This window comes from Leptidea sinapis, chromosome 6 (genome assembly GCF_905404315.1).
Source record: "Leptidea sinapis chromosome 6, ilLepSina1.1, whole genome shotgun sequence".
Taxonomy (NCBI): Eukaryota; Metazoa; Arthropoda; class Insecta; order Lepidoptera; family Pieridae; genus Leptidea; species Leptidea sinapis.
In genome coordinates, this window is record NC_066270.1 from 7550251 (window position 1) to 7576379 (window position 26129).

The following is a 26129-nucleotide window of genomic DNA, read 5'->3' on the forward strand; positions in this document are numbered from 1 at the left end:
GCTAACGTAAAAAATAAAAATATTACACTGTTTACGGTTTACCTACTTAAGTACCTACAAAAATTAAAAAATACTCCTTCCTTATATATTATTATAGTCTTTGAAATACTCATTAACAGCTGGCTTAAAATTTCAATTTCAATTTTGTTTTGATTTAAATTATTAATAATCATAAAAATGGTGGAAGACTCACTCACTCTATAGGGATAAATACAGAAAAGAGCAACACTACAAATTACAATGGAATCGGATTCAAAGAATGCGATAGGTAGGTTTACCCCATTGTTTAATAGTTTGACGAAAAACAATTTTTCGTCAAACTATTACATCGATATACCTACATTATCGTCTTCTCATTAATGTATTTCTATAATTCTTCTATTAGCAGATCAAGACTGTGCAGTTTGTATGCAGAAATTGAATCATCCAGCAAAACTCCCATGCGACCATATATTTTGTTTTCTCTGTGTTAAGGTAAATTTTGTAGTATTGCATGTTAAAACTTTAAAAAACTGATTTAATGGTCCAACTATTGTAGCTATTAATGAACCACTGTAGTGTTAAATTACAAGCACATATTGGACATTAAATGAAGCCTCAGTGTTAATGACAATAATAATAATAATATTGACACACTTTTTACACAAATTATCTTGCCCCAAGTTAAGCATATATAGCCTGTGTTATGGGTTACAAGACAATGATATATTTAATACAATATACTTACTTAAACATACATAAATTCATATAAACATACATAAATACATTTAAACATACATGACTCGGAAACAAACATCCATATTCATCATATAAATGCTTGCACCTTACTGGGATTCGAACCCGGGACCTCTAGCTTAGTAGGTAGGATCGCTAACCACTCGACTATACAGGTCGTCAATTACGATTAGTCTACAAGCTACTGAACAATTTTTTATGAAAAAAGATCAAATGTAAATACTATTAAACGAAATAATAAAATACTATGACATAATGATAAGTGGTATGGTGGTAGCAATATGATAATTAAAAATATAAACTAGTCGGTGCCGACACTGCCAAAAATGTGAGTAAAGCCGTATTAATAAATAATTTAATAATGACTCACGAAAGTTTTAATAATTATTTAATATGATAATTTGTCCTTAGTATAACAACAATATTCGTTATAGATGCAAATCATTATAATATAGTATAGAATTTTTCAGGGTGTTATTATACGAAGTCACAAGTGTCCTATGTGTCGTACAGAGACTCCAGAAGACTATTTAGACAATCCTGTACTTGTTAATGAAATGGGCGATGAAGAGGAAACACATGCAGAAGCTGGTGTCCACCAGTGGTATTATGAAGGGAAAGATGGTTTGTATAAAATTAATTAGAATTCTACTGCATTATATAATATGGAGTAGAATCTTAAGTCGAGCTTCAGAGAGATATTGAAAGGAAATATTTGGCTTGTTCTTCTTAAGAATAATTGGATGTAATTCTAGAAAATTGTTCCAAACCACAATCATGTCGAAATTGAGTTAAGAACACTAAGCTGACGGACAATGGACCGACAAAAAAATGGCAACTGTACTGTCACTCTTTAAATGATAACATGACTTAGTAGCCTAACCTACATGTATGGAATACACTAATATTTATTAAACTTTAAACAGAAATTCCTTAAAATGTGATGTTTATGGTTTGGAATGTTTTTCGTGAAATTATAACTAATTTTGATTAAGAGAGGGTAAATTCATTAAAACTCAAGTTTGAGTGGTAATAATCATATTTTTTTTGCTTGTATTGTAACATAATGTAGAAAATACAACAACAAAATAATCAACATATGTTTAAAATATCTATCTAAAAAGATATTTCTCTAGAACCAAACATTAAATGATAAATTTTAAACAACTACAAAAAACTGCTAAGTATCCATATGACACATGTGACACCTTGTTGAAAAGCATATTGATTCTGTTACATTGTTTTCTAAGAAACAAATGATGTAAATTGTTCGTAAATGCTTAGTCTGAAAGTAAATACAGTCAATTAGTTTCAAATGATGGAGTTGTGAAACAATATAGTAATTGAGATACAGAATGGCTTGTAGGAAATCACAGATTATTTATACTTGTGTTATGACTTTGTTTTGGTTTGTGGTTTTGTCTGTTTGTTTATTTTAACTTTTTCTATTGTCACATATTTCTGTTGTAAATGCAATGTAGAACATACGGCACTCCACACAAATCTATCCCAGCCTTATATCCCCTGATCTATTTTAAGTTAGGCCTTCCTTTATATACATAAATATATAATATTACAAAATTATTTTTTATTAAAATTAAGAGCATTCAACTGGCGGCTACTCAATTCTGTAATCAAGTGCTATGTTCTGCTTGATCTGAATTACATTCCCACACCTATTACAGAAGTCTAATACATACAGATTTCTACCTTGCAATTTGCAGACACATTGTGATCAGGAGCTTAAGACACTTTCTTCTACTAACTAAACATTATTTAAATCAAAATAATATAGTTGTGACGACATACGGAACACAGACCACCAGTGGGAGGATTCTTTGCACAGGATGCCGGCTAGATTTTGGGTACCACAATGGCACCTATTTCTACCGTGAATCAGTAATGTGAAAACAGTACTGTGTTTCGGTCTGAAGGATGCCGTAGGTAGTAAATCACTGGGCAAGTGAGACTTAAAATCTTATGTTTCAAGGTGACGAGCGGAATTGTAGTGCCCCTCAGAATTTTTGGGTTTATCAAGCATCCTGAGCGGCACTGCATTGTAATGGGTAGGGCGTATCAATTACCATCAGCTTAACGTCCTGCTCGTCTCTTCCCTTATTTTCATAAAAAAAAAACAGACATGATCGCTAATTATGGGCTTTATGAGGAAGCTCATTGTCGTAGCCCAGATGATTGCAAAACTGATGTGGCAGTGGGTAGGGCACATAGCTTGATGGACGATCGAATGGCGACCACGTACCGTAAGACCGACGACCTGGTCAAGATCGCAGGAGAATGCTGGATGAGGGCAACGCAAGATCGATCGTCACGGCGATCTTTGGGCCTGGCCTTTGTCCAGCAGTGGACGTCTTCCGTCTGAAATCGAATATAGTTTTAAAAACTAGTGTGTATCTGAAAGTGTGGATAGCATCTAACAATAAAACAGTATCATATAACTAAGTTGCAAGTACCTTATAAATATTAATTAATTAAAATGTCGTTAGGGTGGTGGAAGTATGATGAGAGAAGCAATGAAGATCTCGAAGCAGATTACAACGCTGGAAAAAGCGAATGTAAACTTTTACTTGCTGGATCAGTATATTGTGTGGATTTTACAAATATGTATCAATTTCGTCAAACAGATCCAAGACGAAAACGAAAAGTTAAACGAGACTCGAACAAACTTCCTACTAAAGGTAAATTGATTGTGAATGTCATATCTACATGATAATAACACGGACAAGTAAAAAAGAAGGACTCCGCGCCGTGATATTAGCAAGTGAACCACCTTTATGCTAGTGTGTGTGCGGTTACGGGGTATACCAGTTACACAATTTTTTCTCCCTTAAATAATCAGTTATCCACAAATACTTTTATAGTATTTGTTTTTACACTTTTTCACAACGCACGACGGCAATTTTAAAACATTTTATTGCGAAGCAAACTGATCTGTCACAGACGGTGGTAAATCTCATAATGGCGGTCGATCGGCTTGTGTTACTGTAAGTATATGCGTGGGGCTATGTATTTACACGTTTACCGGCTTGTTTTGGTGCCTCACTGTTATAAGGTGACAAGGTGTGACACTGAGTCCTTTATTTTTTACTCGTCCGTGGATAATAATAACTTTTTTATATATTATTTAATAATGTTACATGTCATTTAACTACTAAAAAATTGTTACACATCAATACCAATAACACACGGTTCTATAGCTTGTTATATCACACTGACTGTTCAATTCGACTGGTCAGTCACTAACGAATCAAAAAGTGTGCCTTGCATTTTATTTATACCTAAGCATTATTCTCCAATGATGTGGAACAGAGAAGCATTAAAAAGAACAAGTAAACACGTTGTTTCCGCTATAGTAAGCATTCTCGACCTTAGGATGTACCACATAAGGTCGCAATTTCGAATTGTTAGGTGGTAGAACTGAAACTGACTGCTGAACATCCTGCTCTTCTCGTTCCTTATTGTCATGAAAAAATCGAAGGATCTCCATCCGAAATCTATATACAATTTGTATAATTGTGTTCAAAGTAAAAAACATTTTATATAAAATATTTCATGCAAATGAGTAAATATATTGTTGCGTAGCAACGCTTTGAAGTATATGACGAGAGTTGTCAAACTCCAAGACATTTTTAATTTCAACAGCTCCGTCAGCAATGTTCGTAGCTCAGCGGAAAAGTGTTTACTTTAGACGCTGTAGACCCGGGTTCGATACACCTACCAGTGTATGGAATTTTTTGGGTTTTGTAAAGTTAATGGAAATTTCTAGTAAGTTCAGGATCAAATCGAACAGAAAAAAAGGGATGGAAAATGTGTAAGCAGGATAAAAATAGTTAAAAGAATTTTCTAGTACAATTTAAATTTAAAGATGGAATGGGGGAATCATTTTGAAAATGGAACAGATCCGGGGGTATATAAGCCGTACTAAGCGTGGCCTACGGCAGTTCTAGTTCTGACTCGAAAGTGTAAAGAAGAAGAAAAGAAGAAGTAGTGAAAAGTGGAAGTGTTCCAAGAAGAAGAAGATAGAAGAGACCTAGTGTTCGGTGCAGTGTGACGCGTTGAAGGTACTGCCGCCCACAAAAGGAACAGCGGCAGACCGGCAAGTGCAAGTTCAGAAAAAGTGAACGCAAATAAAGACTCATTCCTATAAGCGGAGTATTATTTCCAATCCCTGACCCACTCCCGTGTCAATTGGTGTTAGAAGTGGGATACGAACCCACGCCCACAAAAGTGGACTACGACCTGAACGCAGAGCCTTATCCGAAGGGCATTGTTTTGAACTGCCATAACCCTTTTCCGGTTGAAAAAGCCGTTTTATCCTTGTCTTTAGGGTCCAGATCGACTTGCCAGTAGCCACTTTTCAAATCAAGAGTAGAGAAGGAAAAAGTCATGGAAATGCAGATGCGTTATCTAGAAGACCATGTCCGATGGAATGCAAACATTGCATTCGTCAGGAGGAGAAAGATAATTTTATAATCCGGCTGATCAGAACAGATTCGATCGACGAGAACTGGAGCAACGATGCAATGATGAGAGCTCAGGAAAATGATAAGGATCTTCAACCACTTTTACATTGGCTTGCAAGTGGATCACTTAAACCAAAATGGTCTAAAGTGGCTAGACACAGTACGGCTACTAAGAGTCTCTGGGCACAATGGAACAGTTTGGTGATGCATGACGGGCTGCTCTGCCGGAAATGGGAAACCCCGCAAGGAAAGGATTGCCATCTGGAATTGGTCGTTCCCAGGGAGAAGGTGAACGAGATCCTGAGAGCTTATCACGATGGTTCTCCAGGTGGACATTTGGGAATAAGAAGAACTCTCATAAAAATTAAAGAACGATTTTACTGCTTGCATTACCGTGATGATGTGGAAGACTGGTGCCGTAAATGCAAGAGTTGTGCAGCTGTCAAAGGACCTCAGACCCGGAGCAGAGGAGCTATGAAATTGTATAATGTTGGGGCTCCGTGGGAGAGAGTAGCTCTGGATATAGCCGGACCGTTTCCAGTCACCAAAGCTAGAAACCGTTACATAATGGTGGTGATGGATTATTTCACGAAGTGGCCGGAAGCATTTGCTCTACCGAATCAAGAAGCAGTTACCGTTGCGACGAAGCTGGTGAATGAAGTTTTCTGCAGATTCGGTGTGCCTTTGGAGATGCACAGTGTTAACCGTATACTCACACACACACTTTGAAAATAAACTGCACTATTAAGGACTGTATCTCCCTAATCAACGCTCAAACAGTTTGCTATACAAAATCACGCAAAACAATGTTAGCACCTGCTAGCGGTAGGCTAGCGGCATCTAGCGGTAGTGGAAAGAACAACATAATTGAATCTAACTTAGTTTTCAACAAACTTAGGTTTAACATTATCGGCCTCCAAGGACAACATGTCCTTAAATAGAGGTAACTAAAACTAAACATAAAAACTTAAAGAATGATAAACAAGAAAACTTAATTACTAATCTATAGGTAACAGGCAAATCTTGGTGACTGGTCGCTTAAATAAGTTGTTCTTAAATTTAAGGGTTACTACTCTAGTTAATCCGTCTTTTCCGGGATGTTTCTCAATTATTCGACCCAACAGCCATTTCCCAGGAGGAAGTCTTTCATCTTTAATTAAAACAATAGAACCAATTTCTGGTTCTGAATTTTTCTTAGACCATTTATATCGGTTTTGTAGGGTTACCAAATATTCAGTGCTCCAACGAGCCCATAAATTTTGTAAAAGTTTTTGAATCATCTGCCAACGATCCAATCTAGAAATATTTATATTATCTAGACTTCCTTCTGTAACCGTGACTGGAACCTCTCCTATTAAAAAATGACCAGGAGTGATGGGAAGTTCATCATCAATAGAGGCGCTTATAGGTGATAAAGGACGAGAGTTAACACAAGCTTCCACTTGCGATAATAAGGTGGAATATTCTTCGAAAGTCAATAGCGTCTGACCGATAACGCGTTTAAGATGAACCTTGATAGATTTAACGCCCGCTTCCCATAAACCGCCAAAATGTGGTGAACCCGGAGGTATAAAATGCCAATTAGTTTTTTCATTTGCTAAAAGTTCAGCTATTTCTCCGATCGATTCTGACTTTCGATTTTTAAACATAATATCTAACTCTTTAGAAGCACCTATAAAATTAGTGGCGCAATCGGACCAGAGGTCGCTACAATGACCACGTCTCGCGGTAAAACGCCGAAAAGCAGCAATGAATGCAGCGCTGGAAAGATCGGTCACTAATTCCAGATGAATCGCCTTACTAACAGTACAGATAAATAGACAAATATATGCTTTAGTGGTTTTTTTACATTTCCCGGGGTAAAGCTTTAAATTAATAGGGCCAGCATAATCAAGACCACTAATGCGAAATGGTTTTGCTGGAGTTACACGACAAACAGGAAGTTGACCCATGAGTTGATTAATAGGTGCAGAAGAGTACTTAAAACAAGTGATACATTTTCTAAGGGTCCTTTTAATGAAATTTCTTGCACCGATTATCCAAAATTTCTGTCGAACAATATTTAAAGTTAATTGCGGTCCACCATGTAATGCATGAATTTGAGCGTCACGCGCAACCAGTGTGGCCAAATGACATTTATCTGATAAGACAATTGGACATTGGGTGTCATACTTAATTTTGGCATTACGAAGACGGCCAGAAACACGCAAAATATTATTCTGGTCTAAATATGGTGTCAAAGATTTTAATTTACTAGTTTCAGAAATTTTGCCTTCTTTCCGCAGATTGTGAATATCATCGGAAAAGTGAAACTTTTGTGAAATACGAATACAAACATTCAAAGCGTTTCTTAATTCTGTAACTGTCAAATATTGAGGAAATAAGTCTAATTTTTCTGGTGTTCTCTTGCATTCACAACGATATTTACACCTTTTTATAAATCTAAATATGTAAGCAGTTACTCTAACAAGTTTCGATAATTTAGAATAACTATTTAAAAAAACCAGTACTTCATCGTTCTGTTGAATATGAGCATGAACATTAATATTAAGTAGCTTACTTTCTATATCAGTAACAGGAATATCACTGGTCATTAAAGGAATAAATTTTGAATTATGTAAAAACCGTGGTCCATGCCACCACATATGACAATCTTTCAAATCATTTGGATGAACACCACGTGTTGCTAAATCGGCAGGATTATCCATAGACTTTATGTGATGCCACTGATCACTACTAGTAACATTCAAAATTTCTGTAGTGCGGTTAGCCACAAAAGTTTTCCATGAACTTGGTAGTTTACGTAACCATGACAAAACAATCGTAGAATCTGTCCACATATAAAGGGAATTATTATTAATATTTAAGCTTTTCTTTACTCCTTCAACTAACTTTGATAAAAGAACTGCTCCGCACAATTCTAACCGGGGTAAAGATACTTGTTTCACGGGGGCTACTTTAGACTTGGCTATAAGAAGTGACACATACGCTTTAGATTCAGTGAAAGTAAAGTAGAAGCATCGCTAAACCCATGTACTTCAATCCGCTCATAATCATCAAACTGAGTTTTAATCCAGCGATCTACGTGAATTGTATTCATACTCAATAATTGATATTTATAATTTGACCATTCTGCGGCTAGATCAGATGGAAGTTCATCAGTCCAACTAATACCAGTGACCCATAGTTTTTGCAAAAATATTTTTGCTGTTACAATAATAGGACATAAAAACCCTAATGGATCAAAAGCTCGAGCTATATCAGACAGAACTGTGGTTTTGGTGAAAGGTAAATTTTTTGCAGATATTTTAATATTTAATTCAAATACATCATGATTAGAATCCCATTTAACTCCTAAGGCTTTAATTGTATCATCCATTGTTATATCAATACTAGTAGTTTTAGCTTTATGTAAATCTGAAATGTCTGACAAAACCTCAGGACTGTTTGATGCCCATTTGTGCATTTCGAACTTACCCTTAGACATAAGTCTCGTTATTCTATTTTTTAATTCTAAAGCTTGTTCTTTGCTATTGGCACCCGACAACAGGTCATCGATATAAAAGTGTTTGTCAATAATTTCAACTAAATCAGGAAAATCAGCACGTTCATCTTGTGCAAGTTGTTTCAGAGTACGAATAGCAAGGAAAGGTGCACATGAAGTACCATAAGTAACTGTAAGTAAACGTTTTTCTTGTATAGCTGTTGTAGGGGAGGATCGCCAAAGAATGCGCTGATAATCAATATCCTTTCGAGAAACTAATATTTGCCGATACATTTGTTTTACGTCGGCAATCAGCGCTATTTTATGTGTTCGCCATCGTAGTATGACATTTCTTAAATCTTGTTGAAGTGGCGGTCCTACTAACAACTCATCATTCAAAGATGTTCCGCTTATTAGTTTAGCCGATCCATCAAAAACTGTTCGGAGTTTTGTTGTACTGCTAGATTCACGAATGACGGCATGATGAGGTAGATAATATACTTTCTGATGTGTTATGTTTTCACTAGGATTTATATCTTCCATGTGATGAAGTGATTGATACTGATCCATAAAGTCTTTGTACTCCTTTTGAAATGTGGATTGCTTAGCAAATTTCTTCTCTATGTGAAACAATCTTTGTTTTGCAATTTCAAAAGAATTTCCTAATCTTTCTTCATAACCTTCTTTAAAGGGTAGTCGAACTATATATCGACCTTCTCCATTTCTACTATGTGTTTCTTTAAAGTGCTCCTCGCAATATTTATCTAACAACGTTAAAGGTTTTTCTTGTGTTGAGGCCTCTTCGATCTCCCAAAATTTCCTCAGTAACTGATCCATTTCGATGAGTGTAGTGTTAACTGTAATCGTATTTGGGGATAGATCAGTTTTTGTCTTGGTTGTGCCTGACACTAACCATCCTAAACGTGAATTTTGAGCGATAAGAGATTCAAATTTTTTTAAACCTTCAAGTAAAATAAAGGCATATACTTCTGCGCCGAGTAATAGATCGATAGGACCCGGTTCATGAAGGCGAGGGTCTGATAAATTGAGAGAAGTAAGGCCGGATATTTGTGTAATATTTATTGCTTTCGTAGGCAACAGCGAAGTGAGTTTCTTCATAACGTGAGCAGTAACGTGCTTAATAGGTATGGAATCAAGTGGTGAGTGAATATTAAATTTAACAATTTTCTTTGATTTTTGCGCAGTATTTCCTATTCCTGTGACATTAGCTTCAAGTGATATCTTCTTTAAGCCCAGAAGTTGAACAGCTGACTCTGTTATGAATGTAGCTTGTGAGACTTGGTCAACGAGTGCTCTTAGCGTAATTAGACTTCCATTTTTATCAAAAATTCGAACTTGAGCTGTTGCTAGAAGAACTTGTCTACCACTTGTTGAAGCGTTCATACTAGTGATTTGTGGTGATTCAAGTTCTACTGATGCAGTGTGAAAAGCCGCATCGTGTAATAATGTGTGGTGCTTATGGTTGCAAGTTTTACACGAAGTTCTCTGTCTACAATTCTTGATCGAGTGTCCCTTGACCAAACAGTTAAAACATAAGCCATTGTTCTTAGCAAATTCTCTGCGCTGTTCTACATTCAATTGTGTAAATTCTGTGCAGTGACAAATGTAGTGGTTGTTAGTGCAGTACGTGCATTTTGTGTTTGTTTCGACAGTGAATGTCTTAATATTCCCAGAAAAAATAGGTAACTTAATTGGAGGTAGTCTAATTCTTGGCGTATCAGGTGTGACTAGCGTTTGTGATTGTAATTGTGACGTTTCGGGAGTATCTTTATATGATTTATATTCTTTTTGTTTACTTTTCATAAGTTCTTTCGTGCTTGCGTAAAGATCCTCAACTTCGAAATAAGAATCCATATATTCATCATTATCTCCGTACCGTAATATTTGTATATGATTTTCATAGAACTTAGCAAAATTCTTTTCTAATAAATTTAGATTTATTACAAAATTAGTTTTGTTTGTATATATATCCACGAAAATCTCTCTTTTGGTGTCTTTTTAAAATTAGAAACGGAACTTTGTATTTGTTTGCTCAAAATTCCTTGCTCTTCCAACAATGTATCACTCATTTTGTCTTATTAAAACTTAAATAATTTTAAATTCAAAGTTCGTTCCAATTAAAATTGTCTAAGTTAAAACTGAATCAAAATTTTCTAAGTCCAAATTTTTTTGATGTTAAAATTGAACCAAATTTTTCTAAGTTAAAACTGTATTGAAATTTTCTAAGTCCAAAAATTAACGATATTTTTCTAAGTTAATATTACACCAAATAATTCTAAGTTAAAACTGAATCGAAATTTTCTAAGTCCAAATTTACGAAATTTAGTAACTATTTTATGCAATGTCCAGTATTCGCAATAATAATTGTTCTAAGTCATTAGTTTATTCACTTCACTTTTGTCTTAGTTCACTAGTACTCACTGTTAAAGATCCGGCTCGAAGGACCAATGTTAACCGTATACTCACACACACACTTTGAAAATAAACTGCACTATTAAGGACTGTATCTCCCTAATCAACGCTCAAACAGTTTGCTATACAAAATCACGCAAAACAATGTTAGCACCTGCTAGCGGTAGGCTAGCGGCATCTAGCGGTAGTGGAAAGAACAACATAATTGAATCTAACTTAGTTTTCAACAAACTTAGGTTTAACACACAGTGACCAAGGGCGGAACTTCGAGTCACAAGTATTTCAAGAAGTTTGCAAGATCTTGGGAATCCATAAGACCAGAACTACGCCATATCATCCACAATCGGACGGGATGGTGGAGAGGTTTAACCAAACATTGGAGCGACATCTGGCAAAAGTAGTGGACAGTCATCAGGATAACTCGGATGAGTACATTCCACTGTTTCTTATGTCGTATAGAAGCGCAATACACGAGACGACAACGGTGACTCCTGCGTACGCCAATTTTGGAAGGGAATTGAAATTGCCAGCTGATTTACTCTCAGGCTGTCCACCGGATACTCCGAAAAGTATTACAGAATATGTGGATGAGTTACGGAAAAAGATGGTTGACATCTACGAGGAAATTAGAACAACTGGGCTTAAGGCAAGTGAACGGATGAAGACCCGCTACGATCGAAGAGCTAATTAATTCCTAGTTTTGAAGAGGGAACCCTGATTTGGTTACACAATCCTGTAAGGCGAAAGGGGAAGTCTCCGAAGCTCCAACCAAGTTGGGAGGGACCATACAAAGTAATCACAAGTATAAATGATGTGACTCTCAGGATCCAGCGTACCCCTCGAAGTCCCCCGAAAATCGTACATGTCGATCGGGTGGCTAAGTACTACGGAAGCAACGATGATCGGGACGATCATGTCTTGGGAGGGGGTAGTGTTGCGTAGTAACGCTTTGAAGTATATGACGAGAGTTATCAAATTTCAAGACATTGTTAATTTAACAGCTCCGTCAGCAATGTTCGTAGCTCAGCGGAAAAGTGTTAATTTAGACGCTGTAGACCCGGGTTCGATACACCTACCAGTGTATGGAATTTTTTGGGTTTTGTAAAGTTAATGGAAATTTCTAGTAAGTTCAGGATCAAATCGAACAGAAAAAAGGGATGGAAAATGTGTAAGCAGGATAAAAATAGTTAAAAGAATTTTCTAGTACAATTTAAATTTAAAGATGGAATGGGGGAATCATTTTGAAAATGGAACAGATCCGGGGGTATATAAGCCGTACTAAGCGTGGCCTACGGCAGTTCTAGTTCTGACTCGAAAGTGTAAAGAAGAAGAAGAAAAGAAGAAGTAGTGAAAAGTGGAAGTGTTCCAAGAAGAAGAAGATAGAAGAGACCTAGTGTTCGGTGCAGTATGACGCGTTGAAGGTACTGCCGCCCACAAAAGGAACAGCGGCAGACCGGCAAGTGCAAGTTCAGAAAAAGTGAACGCAAATAAAGACTCGTTCCTATAAGCGGAGTATTATTTCCAATCCCTGACCCACTCCCGTGTCAATATATATGTTTGTATATAGATGCTTGTTATCAATATAAAAAAACTACGTTTAAAAAAACCGACTTCAAAAACTGAAAAGTACCAAATAACAAAAAATTTAATTTAATTCACTTTTACCTTTAATATTAATAAAATACTATTATTTATATGTTCTACCTATTGATAGGTTTTAAGTCGTAGCCGTTGTTTTTAGTGTCAGTTAATAATTATAATATATAATGAAATAATAATAATATATGTACACAAAAAACATCATTGAGGTAAACAAAAATTTTCATAAAAAATGTTAATTCAATGAAAACTACTGGGTCAAACGGCATCTATTCTGCATCGAACTAAAGAAAAATTACGTAAATCATAAATCTCAGAGGAATCGGTGTACATACATAAAAAAAATACCTACCGATCGAATTGATAACATCCTTCTTTTTGAAGTCGGTTAAAAACAAGGCATAATTATGATCTTATATTTAACAAAATGTTTTATATAGGAGTAATTATGTAAATTGAATTTGAAGCTGTTCATTTGTGTCGATTTATTTGGATTTAAATATTTACTAAATGTTTTGTTTCAGGAATTGCAGGAATTCGAAAATTGAGTACGAAACCAGCAGAGATAATAGTTATTGATGATGACACTAATACCAATGTAGTCGACTTAACAAACAACAGTGACAGTAGCCCAGAAAACATGGATAATGTAGATGCCATTTCTGATAGCCTGAGGTAAAATAATATGGTTATTTCTGACATAAATGAAAGAAATATGGCCATCTTTTAATACAAATATTTTATTAAAACTATCAATTTGAAATTTTAATATAATACGACTGAATTAACTAACAACTTATAAATATTTATAGTAACTACTAAGACCACTACTGAATTTGTACTGTCTGCGTAAGCAACAAAACAAAATTATAAGAAAATAAATTAAGGTGAGTAGTGAAACTTTAAATCAAAAGCAGAGTGGCTTATTTTATAATTTTTTTTATCTTATTCTTTATTATAAACCATATTAGATAGATAAGAATTTAGCCTAGATATGGTCATTAATGTTTTATTCACTATTATTATTTTTGCATTGATGTATGGCCTATCTGAAAAGTTTGAGTGGTTCCCAGACTTGGGTAGCCACATGCCATCCCCTTTGAATATTCTGCTCCAACAACACCCTCCTTGAAATGACTGTACTGCCTATCAGACATCCTTGCTGTAAAATACCAATGACCCGTCGCCTAACACCTGAAATAGAGTTACTGCTCAACGAGTTTTGTTTTCGGTCAATGTTAAGAATATGAGAGGGCAGATGGCATTTCCTCCATTGTGCTAAGAATGTGTGCCCCTGAGTTGACTTCGATATTAACTGGCTTATTCCACCCATATTAAAAATTAGGCTTGAGGATTGCCTTTGTCCATGTGTCCGGCTACAGGCCAAAATATATGCTATAATATAACTTCCTTCTCTCCAAAATCAGGGTAAGTTTAAACTTATAGGTCGCCAGTTGGCCACCAGCAATATGGCTTTCGGCAATGTGTTCAATCGTTTATAGCACAGGGAGAAGTCCTTCATTCGAGTTTCGCCAGTGTACTTGTGAATACAACCAGCCTACTCTTAATAATAGTTAGACCGCATGTAAGTGGACCTTGCTTCTCAAATGATATAGTTTGCGAGTCCAGTACTTTGAACGGCTCAATCATTTGACACTGCGTAGAGTCTCTTTGACGTTTACCCTGATCCTTGCTGCCCAATTCCACCTTGGCACCACATGCACAAACTTAAAGTATCATCATCTCCATTTGGATGTGTGAAGACTTAAAAAATTCAGAACTTTGATCTGTAGACTATTTCGACTTTATGTGTCTGTAATATTTAACTTAAAATTATATTTGTGTAATTGATATAATTATTTTTTTAACAGATTTGTCAGTTTAGAGGAAGAACAATAATCTCAGGCGACAGCAGAAGATGTGCAATAGTATCATGCCGGTTTAATGAAGGGTATTTTTATAAAATGAATGGGGGCGAAATCAATTAAAAAACAGCTGTTACAACTAATTTAATGCACTTTATGTAACTTACTTATTAGAGCCTCCCAGTAACCTGTCTTGCTTGCAGGCTGCACACAGTTACCCCGAAGCCGTATGCAAGCAGCGGTTTGTGACTAAGAGGCTTAGAAAAATATATTGCTCTCTATTGTCACATTGTGTGCCACATAATTTGGCTGTAATCCTGAAAATCTTGTATTCCAGAAATGTATAATAATTTTAGTTATCATAGATTGTAATAGTAGTTAATATACCTACAGATTAAAGGAGTCTGTATAGTGGGCATAGCAAATGAGTCTAATGTAATCTTCCTAGTGTAGCAAGGAATTTTGATTTTATAGCCTGGAATTGTTGAGGTGTAAGTGTAGTACCCAGTGCTGCAAGTACCTATGTGGCATCGTAAGTGCCTGCTCGAATTTATTTGCATCTATTTGACAAAATGTTTTCACTAAATACAAGCTTCAGATAGTTCTAGTTACTATTATGAAATCTAGGTTGTCCTAATTGTAATTAGGAACCCTTTATTGGTTAATATTCAATTTATTTTTGTGTTTCTACAAATATTTACGTATTAACAAGCAACCAGTAAAGTTATTCATAATTTTATATGATGCCTTTGATTGCTTTTCTTCTTGAATGTTTATTAGGTTAGATTGATATTTGAAGTTGTGCAAACCAAAATTTTGCATTGGGTCAAAATTAGCATCAGTCTCAAATTGCCATCTTTTAGTTTAAAATTTGTTGAAATATGTATTAGAGTATTGTTAAATACAATAATTTATAATAATGTTAAATAAAAAAATTTAAAACATTTCAACACTATTTTATTTACTAAAATACCTTAAATCTATTAAAACACTCACTTCACCATGGCCTCACTTTACTTTGACTGGCATGAGTCAATATCCATGTATTAAGTGGTTTAGGAGCTCGGAGAACTTGTTTGTGCCTGGGACGTTCAGCACACATATTATAAAGGCGCCCATCTCTTGCAACTAGATAACAAGCCTTGCAGCGCCTCTTCACCTTACCCCGTACTTTTAGATTACAAGCGAAATTGAGAAGAGGTGACTGTACAGACAATAACTTATCTGGACCTATAACATTCTGTATTGCACTGTAGGTAGCTGATATTGGCTTTGTTGCTAAACTTGATGCACCAATCCATATCCTCGATAGTGAAAATATTCTCTGCATTGCTGAAATAAATATTTAGAATATTACATACATTAATCCGGAAATGGTTTGATATAAAAATAGACCAATATAAAACTATTTTGAACGAACTATCTTGAAAATTGAGGTTATTGAACAAAACAAATTATAATTAAATCTGCTAAGGTTGAGACAATTCAAAAGGTTTCTAGCTGTAATATGATCAGATAAGCATCAGTAAACCACACCTTTCAAAATTAATCGAAAATGCGAAACTTAAATTTTGTAAATAAATATAATCAATATTGTTTTTCTTTTTTTGGTGTTTAAGACCACAGAGTACCTATACCTTTACCCTGTATTATATAATTATACTCTGTGGTCTGTGACCTATTTTAATCTAGCGAGGTTATGGCTCGGTTACTAGCAGTGGGACCTTCCTAAAGCGTCTACTCAAGGCCCTTATAATATTGGCAATTTGATGGTGGGGATGAAATCGGCTATCTCACTGACCTGTTTATAATTTATATACCACTGGACAGACTGTTCCATATATTTGACAGCAATTTTTTGTGCCTATTTGAAGCGCCACTCCCGAGCTTCCAGAGAACTAGTTTTGACGTAGAATTTAAACGGCTCCGAGAAAAGCGTACAATACTATAGAACTTTTTATTTTCCAAAAAAAATTGTGTACTTTATTACGTTGATTTGAAGTATAAATAACACGGAAAACGAGCGAAATTAATTCAAAATGCAAAAATATTTCAGAGTACTGTACGTTCCTTCGCAGCCATTTGTATTATACGACAAAATTAGTTCTCTGGACGCTCGCGAGTGGCGCTACAAATAGGCACAAAAAATTTGCTGTGAAACATATGGAACAGCCTGTCCAGTGGCATTTATAAAGGTCAGTGTTAATAGTACAGGTCAGAAGGTTTGAAGGAGTCAAAGAAAAAGATTCCGTCCGTCGTGCGACCCCAATCGCCGATGGACACGACGCCGATCGCCTCCGCGCAGCACATCAGCGCAGAACCGCCGCGAGCGCCCGCCGCGTCTAAAACGCGCGTTGCGCCCAACAAGACGCCCCAGCAGACCCACAACGACACGCCCGTCGAGACCATACAGTGCGCTCCCCTGAAGCCCAAGACCGAAACCCTAGCACACAACATTATGTTGTTTAGCCAGAGCATGCTCGAATTTGTAGTCGCGCGCTTTAGTCTAGGGGTCGAGGTCGCGGGTGTTAAGGCGGAATATGCGCGTCTGCTCACGACCGCTATTCCTCTATTAGTGTGGAGAGCATCCTCGAGGAGATGCAGACCTGCAGCGCACCTCCATCAACCTGCAGCCAGCGCTCATCAACAGATGAGCACACCAGTATACGGGCGAGCACACCTGAGATTCCGCCACAGCAGAGATGCATCCCCAACTGCGAGCTTCGCTGCAGTTGTATCGTCTCCCGGCCGCCAAATAGAGACGCAGACTGCCCCCACGGCCACTACCAGCCCCACGGCCGCCACCACCACCCGAAAGGAAAAAATGCCTCCGCTGACGGTTGAAGAAATGCCCAAATGGATCCAACACCTCAAGATCCTGCACGAGAAGTTGGGTCGGGCCCCAAATGCCCGTCCATACAGCAGAGGGATCCGCTTCCTGCCAGCGGATGAAGCAGAGTACAGAGTGGTACAGCAGTACCTCTCAAGTCAAGAGGATATCACGATCAAGGAGATGCAGACCTACAGCGCACCTTCATCGACCTGCAGCCAGTACTCATCAACAGGTGAGCACACCCTTATACGGGCAAGCTCACCTGAGATGCCACCACATAATGCATCCCCAACTGCGAGCTTCGCCGCAGTTGTACCGTCTCCCGGCCACCAAATGAAGACGCAGACTGTCCCCACGGCCGCCGCCACCACCCGAAAGGGAAGAATGCCGCCGCTGGTGGTTGAAGAAATGCCCAACTGGATCCATCACTTCAAGATCCTGCGCGAGAAGTTGGGTCAGGCCCCAAATGCCCGCCCTTTCGGCAAAGGGGTTCGCTTCCTGTCAGCGGACGAAGCAAAGTACAGAGTGGTACAGCAGTACCTCTCAAGCCAAGAGGAAATCGTGAAGCTCCCCTGGTTCAGTTACTCGTTGCCGGCAGATCGCAGACTTAAGTTTGCGATTCGGGGCCTGCCGGTCGACACTGAACCAGCAGAAATTGAAGACGCTTTGCGCTCACGGGGGTACAGTCCCGAGTACTGCCGGCGAGTGCAAGCAAGAAGAGGCCGGCCAGGATGTATATATTTTATAATCCTGAAGAGATCTCCTGAAATTACCCCCGCCATATATGAGATAACTGAATTACTCAATATGGCGGGCATCAAGGTAGAACCGTGGCGCTCGATGAAAGGGCCAGCACAGTGCCACCGTTGCCAGGGCTTCTGACACTCGTCGCACGGCTGCCATCGGCAGCAAGCTTGCGTACGATGTGGCGGACCGCACCCAGCCAGAGACTGCAGCCGTCCACTGACGGAACCCGCCACCTGCGTTAACTGCAGTGGACCCCACCCGGCAAGCAACACAAGCTGCTGGGTCACAAAAAAGAGGCTCGCAACAGACGGGCAAGCACGGTAACGCGCACCGGCTCCAGAAAACCTGTTGCCTCGCCCACGCCGCCCCTCCCACAAATCGAGGCAAAAGTTGAGGAATATGAAACTACCCGCAGTGAGTTTTTTGAAGATACCCGCAATAACCATGAAGAGCTGTTGCGCCCAGAAAGAGGCGATCCAGAGCCGGCAGACGACTCCATACCCATGGCCTCGGCAAATCAAGCCCTGCCTCGAGAGGCCAAAGGAAAAAAGAAATCCAAGAAGCAAACAGAGAGTACTCGCATAATGGAAAAACCACCATTACCGCGACTTGAGGACCTAAGTGATGAGGCAATCGGAATGATGAACATCTCAACCTCATAAATGCATTCCAACAACACTTAGTCCCGGAATCCTTGAAGTCAAAAATCCTCGCCAACCAGCTGATGCCCGTGTATCCTTCCTACTACTTACTACGTGAAGTCTGAAATTAAAAAGAGCTACTAAAGATCGTTTCAACCTCAAAAACTTTTTGTTTGAAAGTTATTCATAGTAGACGCATTTACCCAAAATGGAGTAAATGCGTCAAAAATCTACATTAAAAAAACCCTTAAGAGAATGTAAATACTACATAACTTAGATCATTTTAAACGTCTAGATAGACTCACGGACTTGTATAAAAAAGAAGGACTTCGCGCCGTGATATGTGAAGTGCGCAGGTGAAGCATCTTTAAGCTAGTGTGTGTGCGGTTACGGGGTGTACCAGTTACACAATTGTTTCTCCTTTAAATAATCAAATATAAAATAAATACTTTTATAGTATTGTTTTTACACTTTTTCACAACGCACGACGGCATTTTAAAATATTTTATTGCGACGCAAACTGATCTGTCACAGACGATGGCAAATCTCATAATGGCGGCCGATCGGCTTGTATTAGTGTGTTTGCGTGGGGCTATGTATTTACACGTTTACCGGCTTGTTTTGGTGTCTCACTGCTATGTAAAGTGACACGGAGTTCTTCTTTTTTTACTCGTCCGTGGATAGACTGTAGCTGTGAAAATATCAACAAAAAATTGAGTTTAGAGCTAACCTCTATTTTGAGCAATTCACGCACGTTAACACAAAGTGTCATACAAATCGCGGGTGTAAGACGAAGCTTGTCACACACATGAGGTATTAGACCCAGCCTGTTTTTATTGGTTGTCTAACAGCAAGATACTATCTCGAATCTAGACGTATAAATTATCTAAGCATATTTTATTTAGCATATTTTGGCGGATTTTACAGTGTGTTGTAAAACTTTTAAGTTTGGATTATACTGGCTAACTTTTCTATTGCGTTTGTAGTCAATATTTTCGTTCTCCCTTCAATATCTTATGTAGTTCTCTTTGCCACTCTTTGAAATAATTTTCACATTCAGATTCAGTATTGGTCCCATCCCTTATAGGGATTTGGTTCCGCTCGATCCCGATCACACTTTTCGTAACGATCTCGTCACGCATTCACCAGCTTACTCCCCAAGTCAGGTGTGCATAGAGAAGGTTTGCTTCAAAAACTCCTAAGGATATATGTAGATATATCTTATAGATTGGTAGATACAAGTCTAGCTTGCTAAAAGCGTGCTATTTAATGTTTTGATGGTCAAAGTAAAAACACTAAGTTGACAAAATACCTACCTACATCTATGATTGACAAGCTGTTGTAATAAAAAGTTAGTGTCATCTTGCAAATGCAATATTAAGATTTTCAAATGATTATCAAGAATAATAATATCTTTAATTTACATTAGTCATTTAATAAGTTCTTGATAAGAATCGTTTTTAATGGAACTAACAGAGTTGATGTAACTGCCTAATCATAATTACTTACTGTTTCTTTTATTATCGAGCGAATTGTCGTGGACTCTTGACCTTATCTGTGACGTAACGATAATTTATAATTCAATTCAACGTGCAGCTGAATAAACGTGTCGTTAATAAATAGTTAATTAAAATGTCCGACACCGTTGCTCATAAAGTGACTAAGACTATTGTCACCTCTCCTGAAATATATAAACCAGTTGGACCTTACAGGTACTGAAATATTTACATCATTATTCATTGCTCATAATCATAATTTATTTATTTATTCAATAGAAACAAACGGTCACATTCATAAATTGATTACATAAATAGGATATTAAATCTAAAGATTCGTAATTTTTAAAACAGCCAATGCAGATATGAAAATTAGTGAGGTAGGTACAAGTAACAATATTTTTCTAAAGGTTACAAGTTTTTAAATGTATGGTTACAGCATTTTTAAATGAAGCTATTGACTTAAGCATGAAACCACTTGGAAAAATCAGTGTATACTACGTCAACTTGATGATTACCATTCATTGCATTTAATACTATGTTTGTGAAAGTCAATAAGTTAGTGTCGACACTACGACCACGAAAGAAACCATGCTGAAATATAATATCTAAGTATATCTTTTATTTACACATGCTCTAGACTTTTAATATAAGTAGTAGCTTAAAAACGAACAAAGTTTACAAGAGAGAAGAAAATCTCAAATGGAGGTATAGCAAGATAAGTATGGAAAGTTAAGCTAAGTTCGCGAAAAAATTTACCTTGTCCAATTAACCCCCAAAAGACTTAAGTTTGCGCGTTAAACACAAAATAACTCCATTTCTCATGCCTCACCAAGTATCAGAATACTGGGTCTCGAATTCTCGCGCGATTGCCGATTCCGCGGTCTGGGAGGCACAGCCAAGTTGGTTTCGAAGAAGCTAGGTGTCGTAAATAGAGCACGGCAATACTTAAAGCCGGCACACATTCTAGCGCTGTACTAAGCGCAAGTCGGGCCTTATATGGAGTATTGCTGTCATCTCTGGTCTGGCGCACCTCAGTATCAGCTCCAACCATTTGACCGCGTGCAACGCGGAGCTGCTCGAATTTTTTGGGATCCAATGCTGGTTGTACGGCTAGATAGGAGTTGCATAGAGACGTCGCTTCATTGTGTCTTCTACCGCATTTATCACGGGGAGTGTTCCGAAGAGCTGTTTGACCTGATTCCTGCAGCTAAATTCCAACTTGCATGACACGCCACAAAATTAGGATATCATCGACACCATCTAGATGTTTGGCATTTCTCCACAATGTGGTTTTCAATTAACTCTTCTTCTATTACATACAACTAATCTGTGGAATGAGCTCGCTTGTGTGGTGTTTCTGGGACGATACCTTAAAAAACATCTTTCTAAAAGGCTGGTAAGGCTACTGTGATTCCTTTGTTGTTGCAAGACAGTGTGGGTGGCGTTGATCACTTACCTAACATCAAGTGACCCGTGCGTTTGACAAACGATCATCCTCCTCTTCATAAAAAGCGAATCTTTTGTTACTGTATCCGATATGATTGACAAGCCATAAACAGTCAGCCACGCATGGAATAAGCTCCTTAATAATTTTTATATTAAACTAGCTAAGGCACGGTCACGCATTATAGGGTTGTCAGGTGGACTGTACGCTAGTATATTGTAAGTTTATGCATCTAAGTCTATTCTATAAAATATCTCAATAGTTATGGCCGTTCCCAATATACTATTTACAGATAGAGATAAATTACTACCTTCTACTGTCAGTAATTAGCTGCCATTAATCTGAAGCTGTCCCAATATACCCGATAAGTCATTCTTATCGCCTTATATTGGGACGCCTGAATTGCAATTTCCATAAAAACTTCTATCGCTGGTAAGCTATACGTCGTCCCATTGACAAACAACGTGTACGGATAAGTTGAGCTACCGTCGATTAGTTTATTGGGACAGAAAAGTCAGCGATAGTTACGATTTTTATCTCAAGTAGGCCACAACCGGAGATAGACTGAATATTGGGAACGGCCGTTATTAGCTAGTATGTGTAACCTAGTTAATAAATATAATAATATTTTTAAAATACTTATATATTTTTTAAAGTGCCAAGACTCATTTAAATTTTATTAAAGGAAATTATTACAATAAAGTTACATAAAGAAAATATAAAGTTATAATCGAAGTCAAGAGGATTTACATTATGAAAGCCTTTTTGGTAGCAATTCATTTATCAATAAAATTTTAATTATTAGAATTATTAGTAACATACGCAAAGGTAGGTATAGTTGTGACAAGAAACAGCGAGATCGCGGACCGGTTCAGGAGACTCGAGCAAGCGCGCAGACTGACCAGAACCACGTCCTCTTAAGCTCTGTTCAAACTGAGGCGAAAAACGCGCGGGACCCGGGACGGAAGTCGCTCGCGCCGATTGTTTCAGCTAACTTGTATGGACGTGTTCAAATTGACGCGAGTAGTCGCTCAAGTTGAAGCGAAACAAGAGCGGGACGCCCGGCGGAATTGGTTAATCTCACAATGCATGATGTACTCCATTGAAGAACCAAACATGACACGCGGGAAGTCGCGTTAGTTTGAGAGGCTTAGCGAGCGAGTGAATTACTCTAAAACGCGTCCCGCGTCCCGCGCGTTATTCGCCTCAGTTTGAACAGAGCTTTACTACTGTTAATTAGCCACGCGTATAGGGTGGTAACTAAAGTGAGATTGTTGGTTGCAGCCAAGCCATACTGACAGGACACACGCTGTACATCTCCGGCGTGTTGGGGCTTGACCAGCAGGCGCAGTTGGTTTGCGGCGGCGCCGAGGCGGAGGCGCGACAAGTGCTGAACAACATGAAGCACGTCCTGGAGGCTGGAGGCTCCTCGCTCGCTGCCGTCGTCAAGACCACCATCCTCCTTCGCGACATGGATGACTTTCAAGTTGTCAATCAAGTGTATGCAGAATGTGAGTCTCTAAACGTATCAATGACGAGCGCACAATGTCGATGAGACGAGCAGGACGTTCAGCTGATAGTAATTGATACCTTGCTCATTACAATGTAGTACCGCTCAGGTTTTTTGAAAAACCCAAAAATTCTGAGTGGCACTACAATTGCGCTCGTCACCTTGAGACATAAGATGTTAAGTCTCATTTGCCCAGTAATTTCACTAGCCACGGCGCCCTTCAGACCGAAACAATAATGCTTACACGTTACTGCTTCACGGCAGAAAAAGCCGTCGTGGTACCTATAATATAGCCGGTATCCTGGGCAACGGAGCCTCCCACTGTTATAAATTAACTGGGATTTTTACTTGGAAATCTTTCATACGCTACATACAAATTTTATTGGATTTATACTATAGCCGGAAACCTATTTCATAGTCTTATATAAAAGTAGTGTAAATTAGGACCTGTAACAAAAGCTATCTGCCATTGAGAGTCCTGTGAATATCACTTCAGTCATTGCGGGGATTGGACGGGTTAGTGTAAAACCTCACCACTCACCACCAGGGGGTTTTGTTGCTAAAAAACTTAAGAGGTGTCAACGGATGGAGCGAAGTTCCTTTTGATTAATTAGTGAAGGATTTGTAATAATTTTTTTTACGTTATAATAATATTTGTTTATTATTAACAAATATAATGTAATAACTATAATAATAATAACTTAATCAGTAGGGTCAATTTTTGTAATAATTGGCTTGTGGTAACTGAAGTAGGAATCATGTTTGGGATTCTATTTTATTTAAATGTCTTGAAAAAACTGCATCGATGGTAATATTATATTTTGTTGTTGATTCGAGCGAGAGAGAGGCAGACAGAGAAACACGCGCATGTCGCACGGCTTATAACTATAGCAAAAAGTGTCGTTACAACTTTTGGTCTTAATTTTTTCCGTCTAGCCCCCTTTCCCAATGCGCGATAAGGAACTTCGTTCCAAAAACGTCACGTTATGGGCAGCCCATTGAACACGATGTACACCAACTTCCAAGACGTTCGTTTTACTTTAAATAATGCACACAAATCAATAATCGCCGGCCGCCCGATTTCTTAACGTCAAAGGAAAACTGAGCTCGGCGAGAAGTTTTTTATCTGAACTGCATTTCAGGGACAAAGGTAGTAAGTAGGCAGGTACCCAATAGCTGCCGATTGCCAATCATTATTCAAATTCAAATATTCTTATTCAAAATAGGATGTGACATCACTTATTGACAGTCAAAAACTACCACCCATTCCAAAACGAATGCCTAAGACCTGAGAAGAATGGGCGGAATAAACTCTAAATTTTCAAATTATAACATTATTAAAGATTACCAATGATGCTGCAAATGGTCTTGTGGAATTTGGCTAAGGAATCAAATATGTCAATATCAGCTACGCTATAAGAATTTAAAATTTTACATAATAGTGGGACTGCGAAATTGGTACCTAGGATCGGAAATAATCATATATCTTTATTACGAAATAATACACTGCAATCGGCAATCCTGCTCTTGACACTTCTGCTGACAAAATGACCGCAAATGTACGTCGTCGAGTCTGTGTAATATCTGTCAAATACATTTTGCGCGCAATACAGACTTTTTGTGTGCCGCAGACTCGAAAAGTGTGTCATCTGCGCTATCGCAGGCCTATGCCTAAGGCCAACGAGATGAGATAAAGAACGTAAACAAAGCTTCAGGGGTTCAAAACATTTTTATTTGAGTATAGGTAATATACAAATTTTGGATATCCTATTCTAATCGCTGTCGTCTGTATTAGACAAAGATGATTCGTCGGAAGAGCCCGAATCAGCCGTATTTATGACAATATAACTCGGCAACGGTCCGTTTGTTTACATTATTTATTTTTGAATTTAAAACGTAAAGGGTTGAGCTAATGAGAAGAAGTATCAAGAAACTCATGGCCACTCTTTTAAATCAAGATTTACATTTTTCATCGTTTTACAAATCTTTTCCGTTACATTATATTAATACAAAACAAAAGTTATTGAGTAAAGTAGCTACATCATCCATAAATAAATAAAGGTATTCTGCGAGCATTTCATAAGCGATTGTATATTAAAATATATGTATAGTTATATAGATTCGCAACAAGGACCGAACCCATGACATTGCATTATTTTGACTAATGCTCAATGGAGTCAACGGAAACAACCTTAATACCCCTACGTGTTCTTTTCCAGATTTCCCAAGAGACTGTCCTGCGAGGGCCACTTACCAGGTAGCTAAGCTACCCCTTGGAGCTGCAGTCGAAATTGAAGCTATAGCACTGAGTGGCGATCTGGTCATCGCTGAAGCCGGACCCTGTCCTTGTTCCAAAGTTTAATTGTAATTGTTAATGTTAGACCAAACAAGGTCTTTAGACATTGATTTACAAGAACGTCATGGAAAATGCTGATAATATTTTTATCCAAATTCAGTTTGTTGATTTGCTTGTATTAATGTTTTTGTTGTTTTAATAAAACTTTATAGAATATGCGTTTTTGTTTTAATAGTCGGAGATGAAGAGGAATTCTAAAGGAATCAATTTTCAGAAAATAAATGCTTTTTTTTTGCCTATGCGAGTGTAATGATGTGATTCAAAAACTTATTACAACCATTTACAGTTACATTGAAAAGATGACGAAGCTTAAAGTTTAACAGAATCAGGGTTGTCGTCTGCAGCTGCGGAAGCTCTTATATCGGACAAACAAAAAGAGCTATTTCTCAACGCGTTAAGGAACACATCAACGCAGTCAATAACGTTCCTAAAAAATCTGCAATAGCCGAACACTTGCTTAAAGCCGGTACAAACGAAACCCACGAGTGATTTCTGCTGAACG

The 26129-nt window shown here is 37.8% G+C and overlaps 2 protein-coding genes across 4 annotated transcripts; both read left to right on the forward strand.

Annotated features, from left to right (window-relative positions):
• On the forward strand, positions 1 to 15543 carry LOC126965107 (E3 ubiquitin-protein ligase rnf146). 3 transcript variants are annotated; one of them, XR_007729458.1, is made up of 7 exons: positions 1 to 268; positions 386 to 474; positions 1206 to 1359; positions 3240 to 3431; positions 13257 to 13407; positions 13545 to 13619; positions 14604 to 15543. XR_007729458.1 is itself a non-coding variant. In XM_050808572.1 (6 exons), the coding sequence occupies exons 1-6, from the start codon at positions 241 to 243 to the stop codon at positions 14629 to 14631; spliced, it is 639 nt and encodes a 212-aa protein (XP_050664529.1). In that variant the 5' UTR covers positions 11 to 240; the 3' UTR covers positions 14632 to 15543. The 3 variants fall into 3 exon arrangements, 2 of the variants coding, with proteins under 2 accessions (XP_050664529.1, XP_050664528.1); XM_050808572.1 differs by lacking the exon at positions 13545 to 13619 and having other exon boundaries at positions 11 to 268; positions 389 to 474; XM_050808571.1 differs by lacking the exon at positions 13545 to 13619 and having other exon boundaries at positions 12 to 268.
• Positions 15544 to 20185: 4642 nt separating this feature from the next.
• On the forward strand, positions 20186 to 25785 carry LOC126965141 (2-iminobutanoate/2-iminopropanoate deaminase-like). The gene is made up of 3 exons (XM_050808609.1): positions 20186 to 20530; positions 23046 to 23272; positions 25491 to 25785. Exons 1-3 carry the CDS (start codon positions 20451 to 20453, stop codon positions 25631 to 25633), a joined length of 450 nt encoding a protein of 149 aa, XP_050664566.1. The 5' UTR covers positions 20186 to 20450; the 3' UTR covers positions 25634 to 25785.
• Positions 25786 to 26129: the final 344 nt, after the last annotated feature.

Excerpts from the sequence above, each read along its gene's own strand:
- LOC126965107 (XM_050808571.1), top strand. The coding sequence starts at position 241 with ATGGAATCGGATTCAAAGAATGCGATAG. Across the intron at positions 1,360-3,239 it reads GTATTATGAAGGGAAAGATG|GGTGGTGGAAGTATGATGAG; the intron begins GTTTGTATAAAA and ends AAATGTCGTTAG. Across the intron at positions 13,408-14,603 it reads GCCATTTCTGATAGCCTGAG|ATTTGTCAGTTTAGAGGAAG; the intron begins GTAAAATAATAT and ends TTTTTTTAACAG.
- LOC126965141 (XM_050808609.1), top strand. The coding sequence starts at position 20,451 with ATGTCCGACACCGTTGCTCATAAAGTGACTAAGACTATTGTCACCTCT. Across the intron at positions 20,531-23,045 it reads AAACCAGTTGGACCTTACAG|CCAAGCCATACTGACAGGAC; the intron begins GTACTGAAATAT and ends TGTTGGTTGCAG. Across the intron at positions 23,273-25,490 it reads CAATCAAGTGTATGCAGAAT|ATTTCCCAAGAGACTGTCCT; the intron begins GTGAGTCTCTAA and ends GTTCTTTTCCAG.